This window comes from Lepus europaeus, chromosome 17 (genome assembly GCF_033115175.1).
Source record: "Lepus europaeus isolate LE1 chromosome 17, mLepTim1.pri, whole genome shotgun sequence".
In the NCBI taxonomy this organism is placed as follows: Eukaryota; Metazoa; Chordata; class Mammalia; order Lagomorpha; family Leporidae; genus Lepus; species Lepus europaeus.
The window spans coordinates 41,117,741-41,136,163 of record NC_084843.1 but is presented as its reverse complement, the minus strand read 5'-3'; the positions used below and the strand labels follow the sequence as shown (position 1 = coordinate 41,136,163).

Sequence of the window (18,423 nt, the reverse complement as noted above, 5' to 3'; positions counted from 1 at the left end):
CTGGCGCTGTGGCTCACTTGGTTAATCCTCTGCCTGCGGCGCCGACATCCCATATGGGTACTGGTTCTAGTCCCGGTTGCTCCTCTTCCAGTCCAGCTCTCTGCTGTGGCCCAAGAGGGCAGTGGAGGAAGGCCCAAGTGCCTGGGCCCCTGTACCTGCATGAGAGACCAGGAGGAGGCTCCTGGCTCCTGGCTTTGGATCAGTGCGGCACCAGCCATGATGGCCATTTGGGGAGTGAACCAATGGAAGGAAGACCTTTCTCTCTGTCTCTATCACTGTCTGTAACTCTACCTGTCAAATAAAAAAAAAAAAAATCTGATGCTTTGTACTATGCCCCCTCACAGCAGCCCAGGGGGGTATGTACTATTTTTAACCCAGTGAGAAAACTGGGTTCAGAGCAGTTGAATGATTCACATAGTAAGTGGGAGAACTCCCAGCTTTGAGTTCAGTGTTCTCTACAAATGAATGCCTGTGAACACTGAAACAAAGAGTTTTTTGAGTGATAGAACCATTGCTGTCCATGCACAGTATTTCATTTGTGGATAACCTATGGTCCTAAAGCATGTTGTAAGATTTTATTATAGATTGCACTCCTTTGTTACTGGCAGCTTCTCTCTCTATCCTGTGACATTCTTTATGTCCTGGTGACATACATTTGTAGAGTATTTAAAAAGGGAGGAGTGACATTCCTAGAAAGTTGTATTTCACAGCTACTGGAGGGAGCCTTATTTATGCTTCAGAGGAGTAGAACTTAAATATTTTAACTCTGTCAAAGCCATTATGAATATTGGATTTGAACATTCACCTTAAAGTATTTCATTAATCTATGGTACATTTCCTTGAATCCATTATTAACTGCATTTGTTTTCTCTGGAGTCGAATGTTTTTCTTTACGTACCTTCCTTTCATTCCATTCTGAAGCTTGTGCTTGAGAATCCCTGCAAAATTTTCCCTGATGTTTTTTTATGTCACATACTTACTTCACCGTGGGTCCTCATTTTCTCACCTGTAAATACAATTGAGAGACTGACATATATGGGTTTTTTTCTTTTATCTTTTTTTTGGGGGGACAGGCAGAGTTAGAGAGAGAGAGGACAGAGAGAAAGGTCTTCCTTCCGTTGGTTCACCCTGCAAATGGCCGCCACGGCCAGCGCTGCCCCGATCCGAAGCCAGGAGCCAGGTGCTTCCTCCTGGTCTCCCATGCGGGTGCAGGGCCCAAGCACTTGGGCCATCCTCCACTGCTTTCCTGGGCCACAGCAGAGAGCTGGACTGGAAGAGGAGCAACCGGGAGAGAACCGGCACCCCAACCGGCACTAGAACTTGAGGTGCCGGCGCTGCAGGCAGAGGATTAGCCCAGTGAGCCATGGCGCCGGCTGAGACTGACATATTTGTTTAGAATATTAGGGCAACATTGCAAATGGCAAGGGGAAACAATTTTGTAATTTTAAAAAATGTCTGGCATCAAGAAAATGATATCTTTAGAGAGAGAGTTTAGCTTAGTGGTTAAAATTTCCACAGCTCGCAAAAAATGACCTAGATGAAAGACCTCGGTGGGTGAGACCCCAGTGGAAAGAAGTTGTCTTCAAAGAAGGAGGTACTTTTCTCTGAAGGGAAGAGCCTTATCTAAATACTGATGGAGTTTGTGGATTCAAAAGGCTTCCATAGCCTAGACAGCTCACGTCATGAGCCTTGGTTGATCACTGACGTCATAGATAAGAGTGTTAATTGTTAAATTAACAACAGGAGTCACTGTGCACTAACTTCCCATGCAGGACCTCTATCCTCAAAGAGTTGTATTATAATTATGTCTAAGTGCTCACAGAAGATGTATCATTCTTGGGTGCTTCTTTAAAGTTAATTAAGTTTCTAAAAAAAAAAAAAAGTAGTGAAATTAACTTTTGCAATGACTTTAAACAGCCCTTGTCTCAATTGCTAAGGAAGTTTTTTCTTTTTCATGAAAATTGTTGAATTCTTTACTTAGTATAGAGTTGGTCTTCTGTGTACAAAGTTAATTGAAAATGGATCTTAGTGGAGAATGGGTCTGGGAATGGGAGAGGGAGGAGAAGGTGGGTGTGTGGGTGGGAGGGTATGGTAGGAAGAATCACTATATTCTTAAAGTTATACTTATGAAATGCATGAAGTTTGTATTCTTTAAATAAAAGGTTTCTTTGGGGGAAAAAAATTCCCAGAGCTCATACAGGAGTACCTTGCTTCAATGCCTGGCTGACTCCAGCTTCCCACTGATGCAAAATCTGGGAGGCAGCAGGTGACGACTCAGGTAACTGGGTCCCTGTCTCTCACCTGGAGACCTGGGTTGTGTCCCCACATGCTGGCTGTGGCCCTGGCCCATAGTGTTGCAGGCATCTGGAGAGTGAACCAGCAGATGGGAGTGCTCTCTCTGCCTCTCAGATAAGTACAAAATAATTTTTTTAAAAAGAAATGAAATATTTTTAGGAAACCAATTTTTTCCCTTTAGATCTTGAACTAAGTACTAAGGTTCTTGGGGTACCCCTTCATCCCATATTGGAGTGTCTGAGTTTGAGTCCTGGCTCCACTCCTGATTGATTCCAGCTTCCTGCTATTCTGCACCCTGAAAGGCAGCAGGTGATAGTTCAAGTAGTTGGATACCATGCTTTGCAGAGACCTGGATTGAGTTTCTAGTTCCGGACCTCAGCCAGGACCTGGGCAATGAGGGCATTTAGAAAGTAAACCAGCAGAGGGAGGGGCCGGCGCCGTGGCTCACTTGGTTAATCCTCTGCCTGTGGTGCTGGCATCCCACATGGGCGCTGGGTTCTAGTCCCGGTTGCTCCTCTTCCAGTCCAGCTCTCTACCGTGGCCCAAGAGGGCGGTGGAGGAAGGCCCAAGTGCCTGGGCCCTGCACCTGCATGGGAGACCAGAAGGAAGCACCTGGCTCCTGGCTTTGGACTGGCGCAGCGCCAGCCATAGTGGCCATTTGGGGAGTGAACCAGTGGAAGGAAGACCTTTCTCTCTCTCTCTCTCTCTCTCTCTCTCTCTCTCTCTCTCTCTCTGTCTATAAATCTATCTGTCAAAAATAAATAAATAAATAAATAAAAATAACAAAATAAAAAAATGAAAGTAAACCAGCAGAGGGAGCTTTCCCTATGTGCCTATCTTCCTGCCTTTCTCTTACCTCAAACAAAACAAAACAAAACACAAAATCAAAAGCTGTCTTAACAAAATTTCTCCTTTTTCCAGGTATATCAGTGCTTTTCTATTCAGGCTTCCACATATTGAATGGGGTCCACTCATATTTATGGAAGGTGATTTGTTTTACTCAGTACACTGATATTAATGCTACTGCCACAGGAACATCTAGAATAATGTTTGAACAGATATCTGGATACTGTAGCTTACCCAAGTTGAAACATAAAATTATCATCATAGTTTCTATGTCTGTTTTTTTAAAAAAAATAGTTTTCCCATGTTTTCTTTTGCCATCAAGCTGTTGTTTGACATTTCTTGCTGCAGAAGATATGTCTTCTCTGAACACCACATTCCATACCTTCTAACTCTTTATACTCTATACTGAGAAATCAGAGCATCTCATTTACTTAAATCCTTTTTAAAGAGACTCTGCATAAAAGTGAGAGGGGCCTGCTCTTCAAAGAGAGCAGGGTTTTTAAAGAGAGTGGGTTTTTTAAAGTTTATTTATTGGGGGGCGGGGGCAGATATCTGCTGATTCACACCCCAAATGACTACAGCATCGAGACTGAACCAGGCTGAAGCCAGGAGCCCAGAACTCAATCTAGGTCTCTCACTTGGGTGGCAAAGACCTAAGTACTTGAGCCATCACTGCTGCCTCCCATTAGTAGGAAGCTGGAATTGGAAATGAAGCTGGGACTCAAATCCAGGCACTCTGATATTGGATACAGGCATCCCAAGCAGCATCTCAAACATATAATAAACTGTCCAACATTGTTATCTGGTTCATTTAGAAGAAAAACTAGAGGCATTTTGGGGGTTTTTATTTTTTTGGTTGGTTGGTTTGTTTTTTGCTTTTATCTTGTTTAATTGAATTTTTAAAAACTTAATAACTTCCTGGTACATTGAGATCAGGATCAAGATTTATAAAGAGAACTCAGGAGGGAGACATCTACTCCTTGTTCTCAAGGTTAGGTCACTTACTGAAGCCACCTCCATGATTTGAAACTCAGTCCTCTTTCCACATATATTCTATCTCCTGCTTTGGGAAGCCCCTCAAGGACCCTCACCATTGCTAGAGAACTGGTGCAGCCGACACAGCCACGCTGACTTTGGGTCTTAATGTCTTTTGAAGAAAATCTCTGACGAGGACACTGTTCACATCTCAGCCTTCCTTAAAGGATGGCCCAACTTATACCCAGTACTCACGGACCACATGGCTCTTTCCACAGATGGAGTGATCAACATGAGCATTCCCATCGTACTGCCCATCTCTGCAGATGATAAGACACGGCTGGAAGGGTGCAGCAAGTTTGTCCTGATGTATGGTGGACAGAAGGTGGCTATCTTACGAGACCCTGAGTTCTATGAACACAGGAAAGAGGAACGCTGTTCCCGTATGTGGGGGACAACGTGTGAAAAACACCCCCATATAAAAGTAAGTTGCAAAACCTTTGGAAGGGCTTTTGTGTTCTATTTTAACTTAGGATGAAATAATCATTTTTAATTATTTCATGGAGGACTTAGGAAAATTGAGGCTAGATGGAAGGTTCCATTTTTGAGGTAGATTTGCCCTGACAGTGCTTTTTAGAAAGGCAGTCTACGATATTTTTGAAAGCAATTACTTTTGGACAGTCTTGAGTTCTAAAAACTTCTGTTAAAGCATTTCTGTGAATTTCACAATTTACAAAGAAATGTTTTTCCATTTGATGACTTATCTCACTGACCTCTTAAGTTAAATAGAATGAGGTAGTTAATTCGGACATCATGAACAGAGGACCCAAATCATAGCTGTAGCCACACAGAAAATCAAAGCTAGAGCTTGACCCTATATTTGTCTTGAATAAGCACTAGGAAAATAAGTATCCTCATGGCCGGCACCGTGGCTCAACAGACTAATCCTCTGCCTAGCGGCGCTGGCACACCAGGTTCTAGTCCCGGTCGGGGCGACGGATTCTGTCCCGGTTGCCCCTCTTCCAGACCAGCTCTCTGCTGTGGCCCGGGTGTGCAGTGGAGGATGGCCCAAGTGCTTGGGCCCTGCACCCCATGGGAGACCAGGAGAAGCACCTGGCTCCTGCCTTCGGATCAGCGCGGTGCTGCGGGCATTGGAGGGTGAACCAATGGCAAAGGAAGACCTTTCTCTCTGTCTCTCTCTCTCACTATCCACTCTGCCTGTCAAAAATAAAAATAAAATAAATAAGTATCCTCACACAGAATGAACTCAACCAACCACTGGAAAGAAAACTCAGAGATTATTTCTATGGCCAGGGTATGGGTCAATGACATCTTTCAGTACACAAAAATCAGGACAGATACCACATTTTCATCAGTGGATATGCTTTTTAATTGAAAACGTTTTCCCCTTTTTATTTATTTGAATGGTAGAGGGAATGAGAGAGAGAGAGAGAGAGAGAGAGAGAGAGAGAAAGAGAGATAACTCTGTCTGCTAGTTCACATCCCAAATGCACGTAATATCAGGGACTGGGATTGGCCAAAGCTAAGAGCCAGAAATTCAGTTCAAGTCTCCCACCAGAGTGGCAGGAACTGAATTATTTGAACCATCACTACTGCCCCCACCAGGGTCTGCATTAGCAGGAAGCTGGAGTCAGGAACCAGAGCCAGACATTGAACTCAGGTGCTCTGATGTGGAACCCAGACATTGTAACCACTAGGCTAAACACCTCCCCAGTCAGTGGATATTTTAAAAATTAAAATAAAAATGTGTTCATCACATTAGCCTCCTTTAAGGTCTACCCTGCCTAAATGCAAAATAAACTGGAACTCCTTGGACTCCTTCACTACTTTAAAATTTTTTTCATTCATTTGATAGGCAGAGAGATTCAGAGAAAGGGATAGAGAAAGGGCTGTCCTCTGGTGACCACTCCTCAAAATGACTGCTGTGGACAGCTCTAGACTAGGTCAAAGCCCGAAGCTGGAAACAATCCAGATCACCCAGGTGTGTGGCAGGAACCCAGTCAGAGCTCAGCATTGAACCCAGGTATTTAGATATGGGACATGACAGCTTAGCCACTTGTGCAACATTGTTATTAGGCCAAATGCCTGCCCCTCCCCTTTACAACTTCTAATTGTTGTTGGTAATGGGATGGGATTGGAGGGAGATATTATGGAATTGCTGGGGGTGGTTTATTTGCCATAAAGAAAACTGAAATTGAATGCCAAAACTCTCCAAGATAAAGGCATTAGGGTAGCTATGAAAGAAGACATATGCTACTAGTTTGACTTCTCAAATTCCCCAGTAGGAGTTCCTGACGTTTAGCAGATTCACTGGGATCAAGAGCAGTTTGAGGACTAAGAGACTCTGAAAAGTCTTGCGACTGGACAAAGCACATTGTCTTTCTGGGCCTCTGTTCATTTACACAAGGAAAGGCCAGACTCAATATAACTCTAAGGTCTCTTCCAGTCCCATGGCCCTACAAAAAATTATGGGTTCCCTCATCTCCTGAATTGTGAAATACTCCAAATAGGAAGGATCTTTTCACAGCCCCTGTTGCTGGCACATCTAGTGGCCTTCTTAACCAGAACACAAGAGGTCAGTGGCCAAGCAAAGCAGCTTTTGTACTTACTGGACACATCATCAATCCACCCTGAGGATAAGCATCTTTAATTTTAACATGCATCCAGACCAAAGCCAACTGAACAGTTTTACTCAAAGAGGCTGACACAGCATTTTTGAAATTACTGGCCATGGACTGTGAGCTCTTTGAAGAATATTGTAGTCTGGGCTTCAATTATGTCTCTGGTCATTTCTTTACTGATCATAATCTTATGGCCTTGAGATCTTATCTTCACTCAGTGACCTAAAGAATAGCAGTCTTTCATTATACCAACTCAGATATTTTTACACTTTGGGTCTACCATCCACGTAGATATGACGAGCACTAAACAATGAAAGCTGACAGTGCTCTTAAATGATTGCTTCTTTTCACCTTGTTTTGCAATGTATGTCAGCAGTTGGAGCTCAGAGTTTCCTAGGAGCCAGGGAGAGTGCTGGCGTGACTTGTTGCTTTGACAATATTGTGACTGTCCCATTTGGTCATTAGAGGGCTTCTGTAAATGTATTTTGTGAGCTAATGGTGAGAAATGGGCCATGGATAACCAGGGGGAGAAAGCTACTCATCCCACATACAGTATGCTTGGATTGTTGACAGTGTATTTACCAGACATACCATATGTGAGTTTTATTGGGAAAAGAACTCATTGTGGGTTTGTTTGGGGGCGAAAGGAGTACCCTGAAATTCACAGGAATGCTTTAACAGAAGTTTTTAGAACACAAGACTGTCCAAAAGTAATCGCTTTCAAAAATAATCATAGACTGCCTTATCTTTCCTTGTGGCTCTGGAAATGATGTTTGTGGAAAATGTTCAGTCACCAAGCCTGTGGTCTGCCTGTACTCTACAGGTCCTCACTGAAGTCTCTTCTAATTCTTCCCCCCAGGGGCTCTCCTTTGAGTCACTAAATATGGAATCATGTGACAGAATCACAGCTGAAATCTTGAGGAGCAGGTGACACTTGTAAAACAACATGCTTGGAGGAGCCCTGTTGCCCTCCATCCATGGCTCTCCCATCTTATCCTAACAGTAATTATTTCTCATTAATGCTCTTGTCAAGAAACTCAGACACATCACTCCCACTTACGGATGTAGAAATCAAGAAAGTAAACTGTGACTTCCCAATGAAGGACAGGAATAAGACGTCTTATATCCTTGTCTCAGCAGTGAAGACCATATATATGGTCATATAGATCCAGGGAATCATCTGGGAAGCTATGACAACCACCCGGGACTGCATGCCACCCTCAGATTCTAACTCAGCTGGGGAGGGATCAGGCTTGATCACTGGTGGTTCTGAAGTTTCTGCTGATTCTGTTGTTCTGAGAAGGCTGAGAACCACTGTACCAAATCATTATTTGGTGCTATTTCCTATATGGCTTCATCTGGGTGCATCCTGTGAGCACCTTAGACTCTACCTCTCCTGGGGCCCTATTTCAGTGACAGCTCCACCATCCAAATGGGGGCCTATTGGACATAACATAGAATACCATCAACATTATTTTCTTGTACTCTTGTCTTCTGGTCACCAATTCTTGACAATTTTGCTTCCTAGGTTTACTCCTCCTCTGTTTCATCTGGGCCAGGACATTTCATCTCTTCCGTTTCTTGCTTTACTCCCCCTTTCAGCCTTTCTCCCTTGTTTGGCTAAAAGAACTCTTTAGCTTTTATTTGGGAACTCCTTTGCAAAAATATGACCTGTCTTATAGCCTCTTACCTCCTCCACCATCCTATATATTCTGTCCTCTGGTCATTGTGGAGCCTTGATTAAATTGTTCACTTACTTTTGCAGCTGCTCGTTCAACCAGACATCATTCCTTCTAGCCCTGGCTCCTCAGCACATTTCCTCCACTCCTCCTCCAAGAAGTCAGCCCTGACCACTATGATCCATAAGCATGACTGGGTTCCTGACCACATCTGTGACAGGTGGCTCTGTCACAGGTGACTCAGCTTCAGAAAGACTGCTGTGTGTACTTGAACTCTGCCACTTGTCCTCTGTAAAACTGTCTTCTCTGATGTGAAAATAAGGAGAGTAAATCCACTTGAGCTCCAGGTTCCTTATAGTTTTAGATCCCATGACTATGATAGATGCAGCAGAAATGAATACATACTCTTCCTTTGTATCACATTACTTTTTCTTCTTCTCCATTATCTTCTCTGAACCTTTTCGTAATCACCTTACCTTCCTGATAAAGCCATTTACACTTCAGCCGACCTTTTTCTGGTCTTTCCCTTCTTTCTTCATCCTGACCTTTGTACCATCTCACCCTCTGCTGCAGCTCTCGTTCGAGTTTATACATTCCCTCGCCTTCTCCAGACAGTCTGAGTCCCTCTCTCCTTGCTCTCTTTAAGCCAGTTCACCACAGCCCAGTTTTCATACTAGCGTCTGCGCTCATCTTCTCCTCCATCTTACATTCCTGTTGTCTTTGACTCAATTCCTCTTTCAATAATTCACTGGATTCCCTAAGATATTCCTCATTTTTCTTGGTGTATCCATTTCTGCAAATCTCCTAGCTGTGGCCCCTCTTCTGCTTTTGGAAGGAGGTGGGGACTAGTAAGTCACTAAGCCCTGGATAATCAAGCAGAACCACTGCACCTCCCTTCCTGATAGCTGGAAAGTTCCAGGGATAGTTGGACCACCTGAGAGAGACCTGCATAGTTTCAGCATTGCTCTTCAGATACATTTTTAGGTTGAATAGTGAACAAAGTTGGTTCAATTCTGCCCTCACCATTAGCTAGAGCAATACAGTACTAGGTGGACCTCTAGCGTTCAGAATGAGTTACTGCACACACACACACACACCCCGCAAGGATTTGGGGTCCTCATCAAAGCACTGTGTCATCTGACTCGAAGCGATGAGGAAAACAAGTGTAGGTACGGGTGTTTGAAAATATTCTTGTTTAATGATTTTACTGAGTACATAGTTTAGGAATGGTGTCATAAAAACACAACCAACCCCTTGCACCTCAGGGTATCAACCTCAGTGCCACTGACATTTGGGACTGAATAATTCTATGTTGTGGGGGTTGTCTTGGCAATGGAGGCTATTTAGTAGCTTCCCTGGCCCCTGCACACTAGATGCAAACTGCATACCTTCTGCCACTCCAGTTGTGACAATCAAAGTATCACTAGGAGAGGCAAATGGCCCTCCATCAAAAACAACTGCTCTAACCCACTCTGGAATGCAGACCATTCATTGTAAACCCCACTTTCTGACCCTAACAGGAAATGTCAAACAGATCTTTGTCATTATCTCCTTTGTGTCTTCTTACTGGGTATTTAAATCAAGAGGTTCTTGCCCTGGTTTCCCTCTTCTCTGCTAAGGCAGTTAGGGGGCCTGATGAGGGGAAAGGTGGTCACTAGTTACATAATTAACTGAAGAATAAGACTTCCTGTAGCATTTTTCTCAGTGACTCGGAGAGACTATATGCTTCAAATTCAGATGGGACAGTTAAATTTACAGACTAAACAAAGGTTGTCATGTTTGTTTGTTTGTTTTGTCTTTGTTATTTTGACATTCTTCACACCAGGTCTACCCCTAACTTTTACGGGGTTTAGTGCAAGAATATAAATGGAAGATCCACATATAGTATTTATTTTTCACACATATTTTAAAATTTGAGAGTCAGAGAGGTTCCCACCTGTTGGTTCACTACCCAAATGCCTGCAATGACTGAGGCTGGGCTGGGCTTAAGCCAGGATTGGAGGACCAAACCAGGTGTGTCATGAGTGGCAGGGACCCAATTATTTGAGTCATCAACTCTGCCTCCTAGTGTCTGCAATAGCAGGAAGCTGGAGTCAGGAGCTGAAGCCAGGAGTTGAACCCAGGTACTGCCATGTGGGTACTGGATGTGGGTACCCTAACCACTGTCTTAATTGCTAGGCTAAACGCCTGCCCCTATATACCATATTTAAAAGTTAAACATCTGAGACCAGTGTTGTGGTGTAGCAGATTAAGCCTCCGCCTGTGATGCTGGCATCCCATATGTGCACCAGTTCAAGACCTGGCTCTGCTTCCGACCCAGCCCCCTTTTGTGCACGTAGGTTCCAATTTTCTCCACTCCATTTGTTGAATAATCTGTCCTTTCCTTTAGAGTGGTGCTTGCGCCCTTGTTGAACAGCATTTGATAAAATGAGGTTTTAGTCTGCGTTTAAGTCCTGGTGTGCATTTGGCTGCATTTTCCTGCTCTTTGGAAATTTATTTTTGTTTTTAAATAGGTTGTAAATGAAGGTTCATCTTTATGGAAATTCTCAAGAAATTGTGCTTGATAGTAACCAACTGGTAGAGAGCTTGTCTGATTTTCCTTCCAGGCCCTCCATTTTGGATTATTGAAAACAGTCTAAGACACACCAGACTGTACTAGGAATGTGCTAGCAGTGGTTTTCAATCACAAAACCCTCAGAGTCTCCACAACCCTCTCCAGAAAATCTCTAAGCTCAAAACTATGTTCATGACACTAAGTCATTATTTGCCTTTCATTTTGTTGACATTTGCACTGCTGGTCCAAAAGCAGTGGAGAATAAACTGCTGGCACCTTGAACTTGAGACAGTGACCAACTGCACTTGTAGTCATTCCTCTTTATCACCATGCACCTGCAGTAAAAACAATGCTGGTTTTACTTAAGAATGTTCTTCATGGAGCTGTAAAAATGACTATTACGTCTTGACCCTTGTATTTTTAATAAGCCTATGTCTTTTTAATACTGCTACAAAAGGAGAAATGTGTATTAAAGTACTTCTGCTGCATGTCAAGGCTAATAGTTGTCTCAAAGGAAAGTACTTGAATGATCATCTGAGCTGAGCAAAACTAGTTACCTTTTTCCCCCCACAAGATACCATTTTTCCTTGAAAGAATGAGTTACAAACTGTTTATTTCGATTTGGGTCTTTGGCAGACATTTTTCAAAACAAATGAAGTGAAGCTATCATTTCAAGGAAAATAGCTGAGAGTAGTAGTTGTCAATGATAAACTTTGAGGTTTAAAGCAAAGAAATTCTGGAAAATTTTAAATCACTACTGAGCTTGGTTGGTTGTTTCCCAATATCTAGAAAATGTTCTGATGAGACTAGTAGTGACATTAAAAACTAAAATTAATTTTTTATTCAAGTCCTTTTCCAACTTCCTACTTCTAGTTGGACTTTCTTTACATACTTGAGCCCAAACAACATATTACTCAGGTTAAATGCAGATCTGAGACTCTAGCTCTCTTCTATTAAGTCAGACATTAAAGGATTTGCAAATGTGTAAATTAATGCCATACCTCCTATTTTTGGGTGTAGGGGGGATGGGAATAGCTTTTTTTTTTTACTAAAAGTTACACATTTTAATATATAATAGGTTTATCAATGTTAATTTTAACTGAATTAGTAGTTTGTTTTAATTTCTAATATAAAATAATATATAACACCCACATGAACAAACTTTCTTGGAAGGGCAGTGTTTTCAATAACTTTTAAGAGCATAAAGAGGTGAAGAGACCAAAGAGTTCAAGAAATATTGAACCAGAAATGCTGTTACTCATGGTTGGTTCAGAGGAAGGATTCATATAAAAACAGAAATCACTGTGAATCATTGACAACTTCAATGATGTTCTTTCTAGATGGTGATGGAAAGTGGGGATTGGCTGGTTGGTGGGGACCTTCAGGTACTGGAGAGAATACGGTGGAATGATGGGCTGGACCAATACCGTCTGACGCCTCTGGAGCTCAAACAGAAATGTAAAGAGATGAATGCTGGTATGTAGGCTGGCTCTGGTTCATTTGTTAATACTCCTCACCACCCTCTGGTGAAAGAAGACATCAGAAATCAGCATTTTTACAGTCTAAAAAAAAAAACCTGAAAATATCTTCATGCTGATCCAATACAGAAACAGTGTTTTTTTTTTTTTTTTAAGTTGTACCACATTCATATGCCACAGTTAAAAACACACCAACACAGAAAGGTATCTACAAGCGTATCAAGCAAAAAAGCAAACTGAAGAACAGTATGTATAGCATAATCACATTTTGGAAAACAGATAAAATGTAACTAATTTTTTAAAAAAATATTTATTTATTTGAGAGGCAGAGTTACAGAAAGAGGGAGAGTCAGAGAGGAAGGTCTTCCATCCACTGATTCACTCCTCAAATGGCTGTAATGGCCAGAACTGGGCTGATCCAAAGCCAGAGACCAGGAGCTTCTTTCAAGTCTTTGGGTGGGTACAGGGGTCCAAGCACTTGGACCATCTTCCACCGCTTTCCCAAGCCATCAGCAGGGAGCTGGATTGAAAGTAGAGCAACCAGGACTTGAGCCAGTGCCCTATGGGATGCTGGTGCCATAGGCAGAGGCTTAACCTACTATGCCAAAGCGTCGGCTCCCGATAATAGGTTTTAAAATTCTAACCTGCTTCTGTGTATAGAAGCACCAAAGTCTCAGGCAACACATACACTTCTTGGGAGTTGAAGGAAGGTAAGATTTTCACTCTATACATTTTTAAAAAGAGAAAAAGTAATGATAGGATTCTCAGTATTCTTTTTTATAGTCTATTTTGGTCTATTTCTCAGTATTTCCGAAATTTCCCATAATGAATATATATCAATGATGTTTCATAACCAGAAAAAAAACTAAGGTTCTTGTGAGTCTATCATTAAGTGGAATAATTTTGAAGATTTCTTTAAAGTTAAATGCTTTTTATATCTGTAGATTGTTTTCCTTTGCATAGATCACAAGAAACATGATTACTCATCCCCCTGAGGAAGTGAGACAGGAGCAGGGTACAAGAAGACTGATGATAGCCCTGCCTGAGCCTTGGTTTGCAGAAAAGGCTTCACCAACAAATGTTTGCATTCCCGAGTCAAGTTCATGCTCTACTGTCTTTGCATCTTTTCCCTTTCTGAGCAATCTGATATTGGTTAGTGCTCTTGGACTAAGACCCATAAAAACTCAAGTTCATTTTCCAGCTGATTATCAAAAACAACTAGATTTAACGACTGTATGAAACATTAAACATAGCTGTACCTTCTTATGGACAAGTACCCAGAATTTCTTTGACCTTGGCTTTCCTGCTTTTGTTTCCCAGATGCTGTGTTTGCATTCCAGTTGCGCAATCCTGTCCACAATGGGCATGCTCTGTTGATGCAGGACACTCGCCGTCGGCTCCTGGAGAGAGGCTACAAGCACCCCGTGCTCCTGTTGCATCCTCTGGGTGGCTGGACCAAGGATGATGATGTGCCACTGGACTGGCGGATGAAGCAGCACTCAGCTGTGCTTGAGGAAGGGGTTCTGGATCCCAAGTCAACCATTGTTGCCATCTTTCCATCTCCCATGTTGTATGCTGGTCCCACAGAGGTAAGAAACCCCCGGAGCTGGGCTGTAGGACTTTACAGGAAATTGTAAATGAATCTCTGGGTTCCTTTCTTCCTCATGAGCAGATTCTAGGATCTTCTAGATGCTGTTCTTTATCCAGCTTAATGCTGTTAGCATTTAGTATTTGTAAAAATGCTTGAAACATCAGATCAAACCTCTACCCACTGCTTTTAAGAATATTGCATTTGGTGTGTGAATGAGGTAGATAATGATGCTTAGCCGGACCACTACCCTAACATTCCATTTCATTAGTCCCAGTTACTCTGATTCACCATGCTCCGTGAGCTACTTCAGAAGGGATAGGATGCCTTAAACAGATAAATTTCACCCTTTCATCATAATATAATGAGCTTATCAGAGATTTCCTTCATGCCCCTGTACCACCATGTAGTGGATTTGAGTGAGTCTAGTAGAAGTAGTGATGAATTCAAAGGGTCTCAACCCTGTGGAATGCCACACATGGATTTTAATGAATTAATTTTCTTCCATCAGAGCAAAAACTCTCCTCTCCATCCATTCTATTTCTGTCTGAATTTTAAAAAGCAAATGTTGTGATGAACTGGAATCAGTGTCTAAACATGACTGGCAATTTGCTCGTTATTCATGGTCAGATAGTCCTATTTGCAGTTTGTAATTTCTTTTATCTGAATAAGGGAAAAAATTCACACTATTCTGTAGAATAATAAGATCTGAGTGTTCCCGAGCTGCTAGTCTGTCTGGAGAAGGGATGAAGAATAGAACCTGGAGCTCTATGAGGGAGGATTTGTATCTTTGAAAGCTCCTGGCCTATCCAACATTAGCAAGCCTGAAGAAGTGAGCAAGGAGCCTTAGAACCTCACTGACTTTCTTGTTACTCTTACCAGATACCCACCACTGAATTACTTTCAAAGCAGAATAAAGCTTGTCCTTTATGTGATGTTTCCTAGGTCCAGTGGCACTGCAGGTCCAGGATGATTGCAGGGGCCAATTTCTACATTGTGGGCAGGGACCCGGCAGGAATGCCCCACCCTGAGACCAAGAGAGACCTGTATGAACCCACTCATGGGGGCAAGGTGTTAAGCATGGCCCCTGGCCTCACCTCTGTGGAAATCATTCCATTCCGAGTGGCTGCCTACAACAAAGCCAAAAAAGCCATGGACTTCTATGATCCAGCAAGGTATGTTTTCGGAGGAAGATTCTAGAACCAATGTCTGCACAACTAGAATGATGAGGCAAAAATCTAGAAAAATCCAAAGCACTTCCACATGCCACCAACTGGAATGAGAATCCCTTCAATGTCAAAACATACTCTTACACAGTTTATAACCTTAAAGTCTTTTGCACAAATCAGGTAGTCTAAAAATACTTCTCTTTCAACATGCAAGCTTGAGCATGCACCAAGTGCCTGGCACATTAAGTGACGAAGAACTGTAGAAAAAGGAATTCAGCACACCTTTTCAGTGCATTCAATCCCTGTACTGGGAGTCTCAGAAGTAGGCTGAGAAATAGAATTCTGAGTCTCTGGCCTCAAGACTCTCCATGAACAGAGTAGGTACACAGTAAAGAAAGTAGGTAGCCACCATTATTTCCTGCAAATTCCTGAAGATTTAGAGAATTGCCCATGTTTGAAGATGCTGCATCTTAGAAAAGAAAAAAATGTCTAATAACCCATAAACTATTCTAGGAACCTTTAAAGCAGAAGTTATTCATGTACACTGAATTCTCTGTTGCTACCCTGTGACAGGCACAACGAGTTTGACTTCATCTCAGGAACTCGTATGAGAAAGCTTGCCAGGGAAGGAGAAAATCCCCCAGATGGCTTCATGGCCCCCAAAGCGTGGAAAGTCCTGACAGATTACTACAGGTCCCTGGAGAAGAACAACTGAGTGCTCTTTGGCTCCAGAGTTTCTTTCTGAAGTGCCTTTTTGATTACCTTTTCTATTTTTGTGATTAGATGCTTTGTATACAGGTGCTTCTCAGTGTGACTGATTTTAAAGTTTATATTTTATGAGGTAAAAATCGTGTCTATAAAGACAACTCAAAAATATATGTTAAAGACAAACTGAAGACTGAATCTTAGCCGGTGAAAGCAATATTGTTAATACATTTCAGAATGGAACTAACTGTATTCTCTACTGCACTGAGCAAGTAGGGCCCAGATTGCTTAAAACAAAACAAACAAACAAAAAAACAAACTTTTGATCATGTGTCATTTACTTGCCAAAAAGTTAAGCATATTTTTTTCCAGCTTAAGTGCAAACCTGCACTGTCTGAATGTCAGCAATAAATGGGCAGCTTCTCTACAACTGATACCCCCCACCTCCCTGCAAAAAAAAAAAAAAAAAAAAAAACATTACTTACCCTAAATGAGATGAGGCTCACGTGGGTATCTTGTTTATATTTTACCTCATGCCTGTATACAGCCTTACTGCCCATTATCTGTGTTGGAGACCTGACCAGAGAAACCAAACTTGTGATAATGTGAATTTAATCACAGTGACTTACGAATAACAACTCCAGTTAAATGGTGACTTTTAATAGTGTGGCGTGTTACCATGGAAGGATTTGCACACAAGGGTCATATAGTCTTGGTAATGTTGTGGAAGGTTATTTTTCATCTTTGCTGTGGTCACTGTGTTCTACAAGACAGGCTGGGCCTGTCTGACTGTACAGCATCAGCAATAAACCAAAAATAATTCACACTACCAAACTAGCAAGGTGCTAGAACTGGAGAGACAGCAGTAAATGTTGAACACAAACCTTTCATTTTACAGAGGAACACAGCTGAACACTGTAATACAATGCAAGGTTGGCATTATTAGCAGGTACTGGTGGTGCTAAATGAGCACCCAGCCCACCTGACTCCCAGTCTGGTTGTCTGTCTACCCTGGACGATATAGGAGCCAAGTCTGATTTCCCCTCAGGTGCTTCACAAAGCTTTTTGAACAGAGGATGTGTCCAAAGCAGCCTTCTTGGGTATCAAAAAGTCCAGAATGTTCTAAACTCCCCTAAGTTTATTGCAATGGGGAAAAAAAAAATCTTTACATTTCTCCAAAGACACAAGCTGTTTGAGATACCCTCTGATGGCTTTATTTCCTGAGAGGCAATCTTTTGTACTATAATTCATTGCTGGCTAGGCATTATGAAAACACAGCACCTTTTATACATAGATCTCTCTGGAAGAGACCTAAACAGGAAAGAGAAAACTGTGATTTTTTTTTTTCATATACTCAGTGTGTTTTTAAGCTATTCTTAGATGAAAAATCTTCTTTTGAGAATTACTTTCAATGGCCACAGCAGTTTGTCTTTAGTAGTATAGTACCTATATTCAATTAACTCATAGGTACTCATTACTGCCTTTTTAAAAGACAGCATATTTATTGAAACATGAGACAGCTTGTAGTGCCTTAACCAAATGTATTTTGTGATTTTTTAAAAAATCTATTTAAAACTGCTCTGCTGCTCTGTTACCACACTTAATGCAAATGTCTGTTTCTATGTACAACCTATGCTTGTTCTTATTTTAATAAATTTCTCAAAACAAAGGCTGAGTCTCATGTCCCTAAACTGGGTGGGATTGCCCACACGATTGCTGAGGGCCTTGTGGTTTTATACAATCAGAGACAGATAGTAGTAGCAACTCTAAGGCCATAGTTAAAAAACCGTTTGCCCTTGTTTGTGTTTCCAAATTGCTCTCTAGATGTCAAGGACACATGGTCTCAGGCAAGCACCGACAGTGTTATTTTCATAGGTGACTGGGTTGCTCAGGGACCTCAGCAGAATTCCTTGCAGGACTGGACATCCTTCCCACCTCCATTTCAAGAGATCAAACTATCATGCAACGCCTCCCTTTCTCTCCAAGGAATAGATCTTGTTCTTGGACGGTGTCTCCAAGGAGTTTCATCAGCAGAGCTGGAAGCAGCTGAAATTTTTTCTTATCTTTTTTTTTTTTTGACAGGCAGAGTGGATAGTGAGAGAGACAGACAGAGAGAAAGGTCTTCCTTTTGCTGTTGGTTCACCCTCCAATGGGCGCCGCGACCGGCACACTGCAGCCGGCACACCGTGCTGATCCGAAGGCAGGAGCCAGGTACTTCTCCTGGTCTCCCATGGGGTGCAGGGCCCAAGCACTTGGGCCATCCTCCACTGCACTCCCGGGCCATAGCAGAGAGCTGGCCTGGAAGAGGGGCAACCGGGACAGAATCCGGCGCCCCGACCAGGACTAGAACCCAGTGCGCCAGCGCTGCTAGGCGGAGGATTAGCCTGTTGAGCCATGGCGCCAGCCTTCTTATCATCTTAACACCTCCATTAACCTCAGCAGCTGGTACTTTTGTATGCAGAAAGAAATGATACGTTTCCACATATACTGTT

The 18,423-nt window shown here is 42.3% G+C and overlaps 1 protein-coding gene across 2 annotated transcripts in view; it reads left to right on the top strand.

Moving 5' to 3' along the window:
- The window catches only part of PAPSS2 (3'-phosphoadenosine 5'-phosphosulfate synthase 2), an 82,150-nt gene extending 64,556 nt beyond the window's left edge, over nt 1-17,594 (top strand). For both annotated transcript variants that reach the window (XM_062215022.1, XM_062215021.1), the window contains 5 exons: nt 4,395-4,600; nt 12,332-12,467; nt 13,790-14,058; nt 15,003-15,232; nt 15,800-17,594. In XM_062215022.1, the coding sequence (XP_062071006.1) occupies nt 4,395-4,600; nt 12,332-12,467; nt 13,790-14,058; nt 15,003-15,232; nt 15,800-15,941 (983 nt within the window). In that variant the 3' untranslated portion in view covers nt 15,942-17,594. The remainder of the gene's footprint in view (nt 1-4,394; nt 4,601-12,331; nt 12,468-13,789; nt 14,059-15,002; nt 15,233-15,799) is intronic.
- Nucleotides 17,595-18,423: the final 829 nt, after the last annotated feature.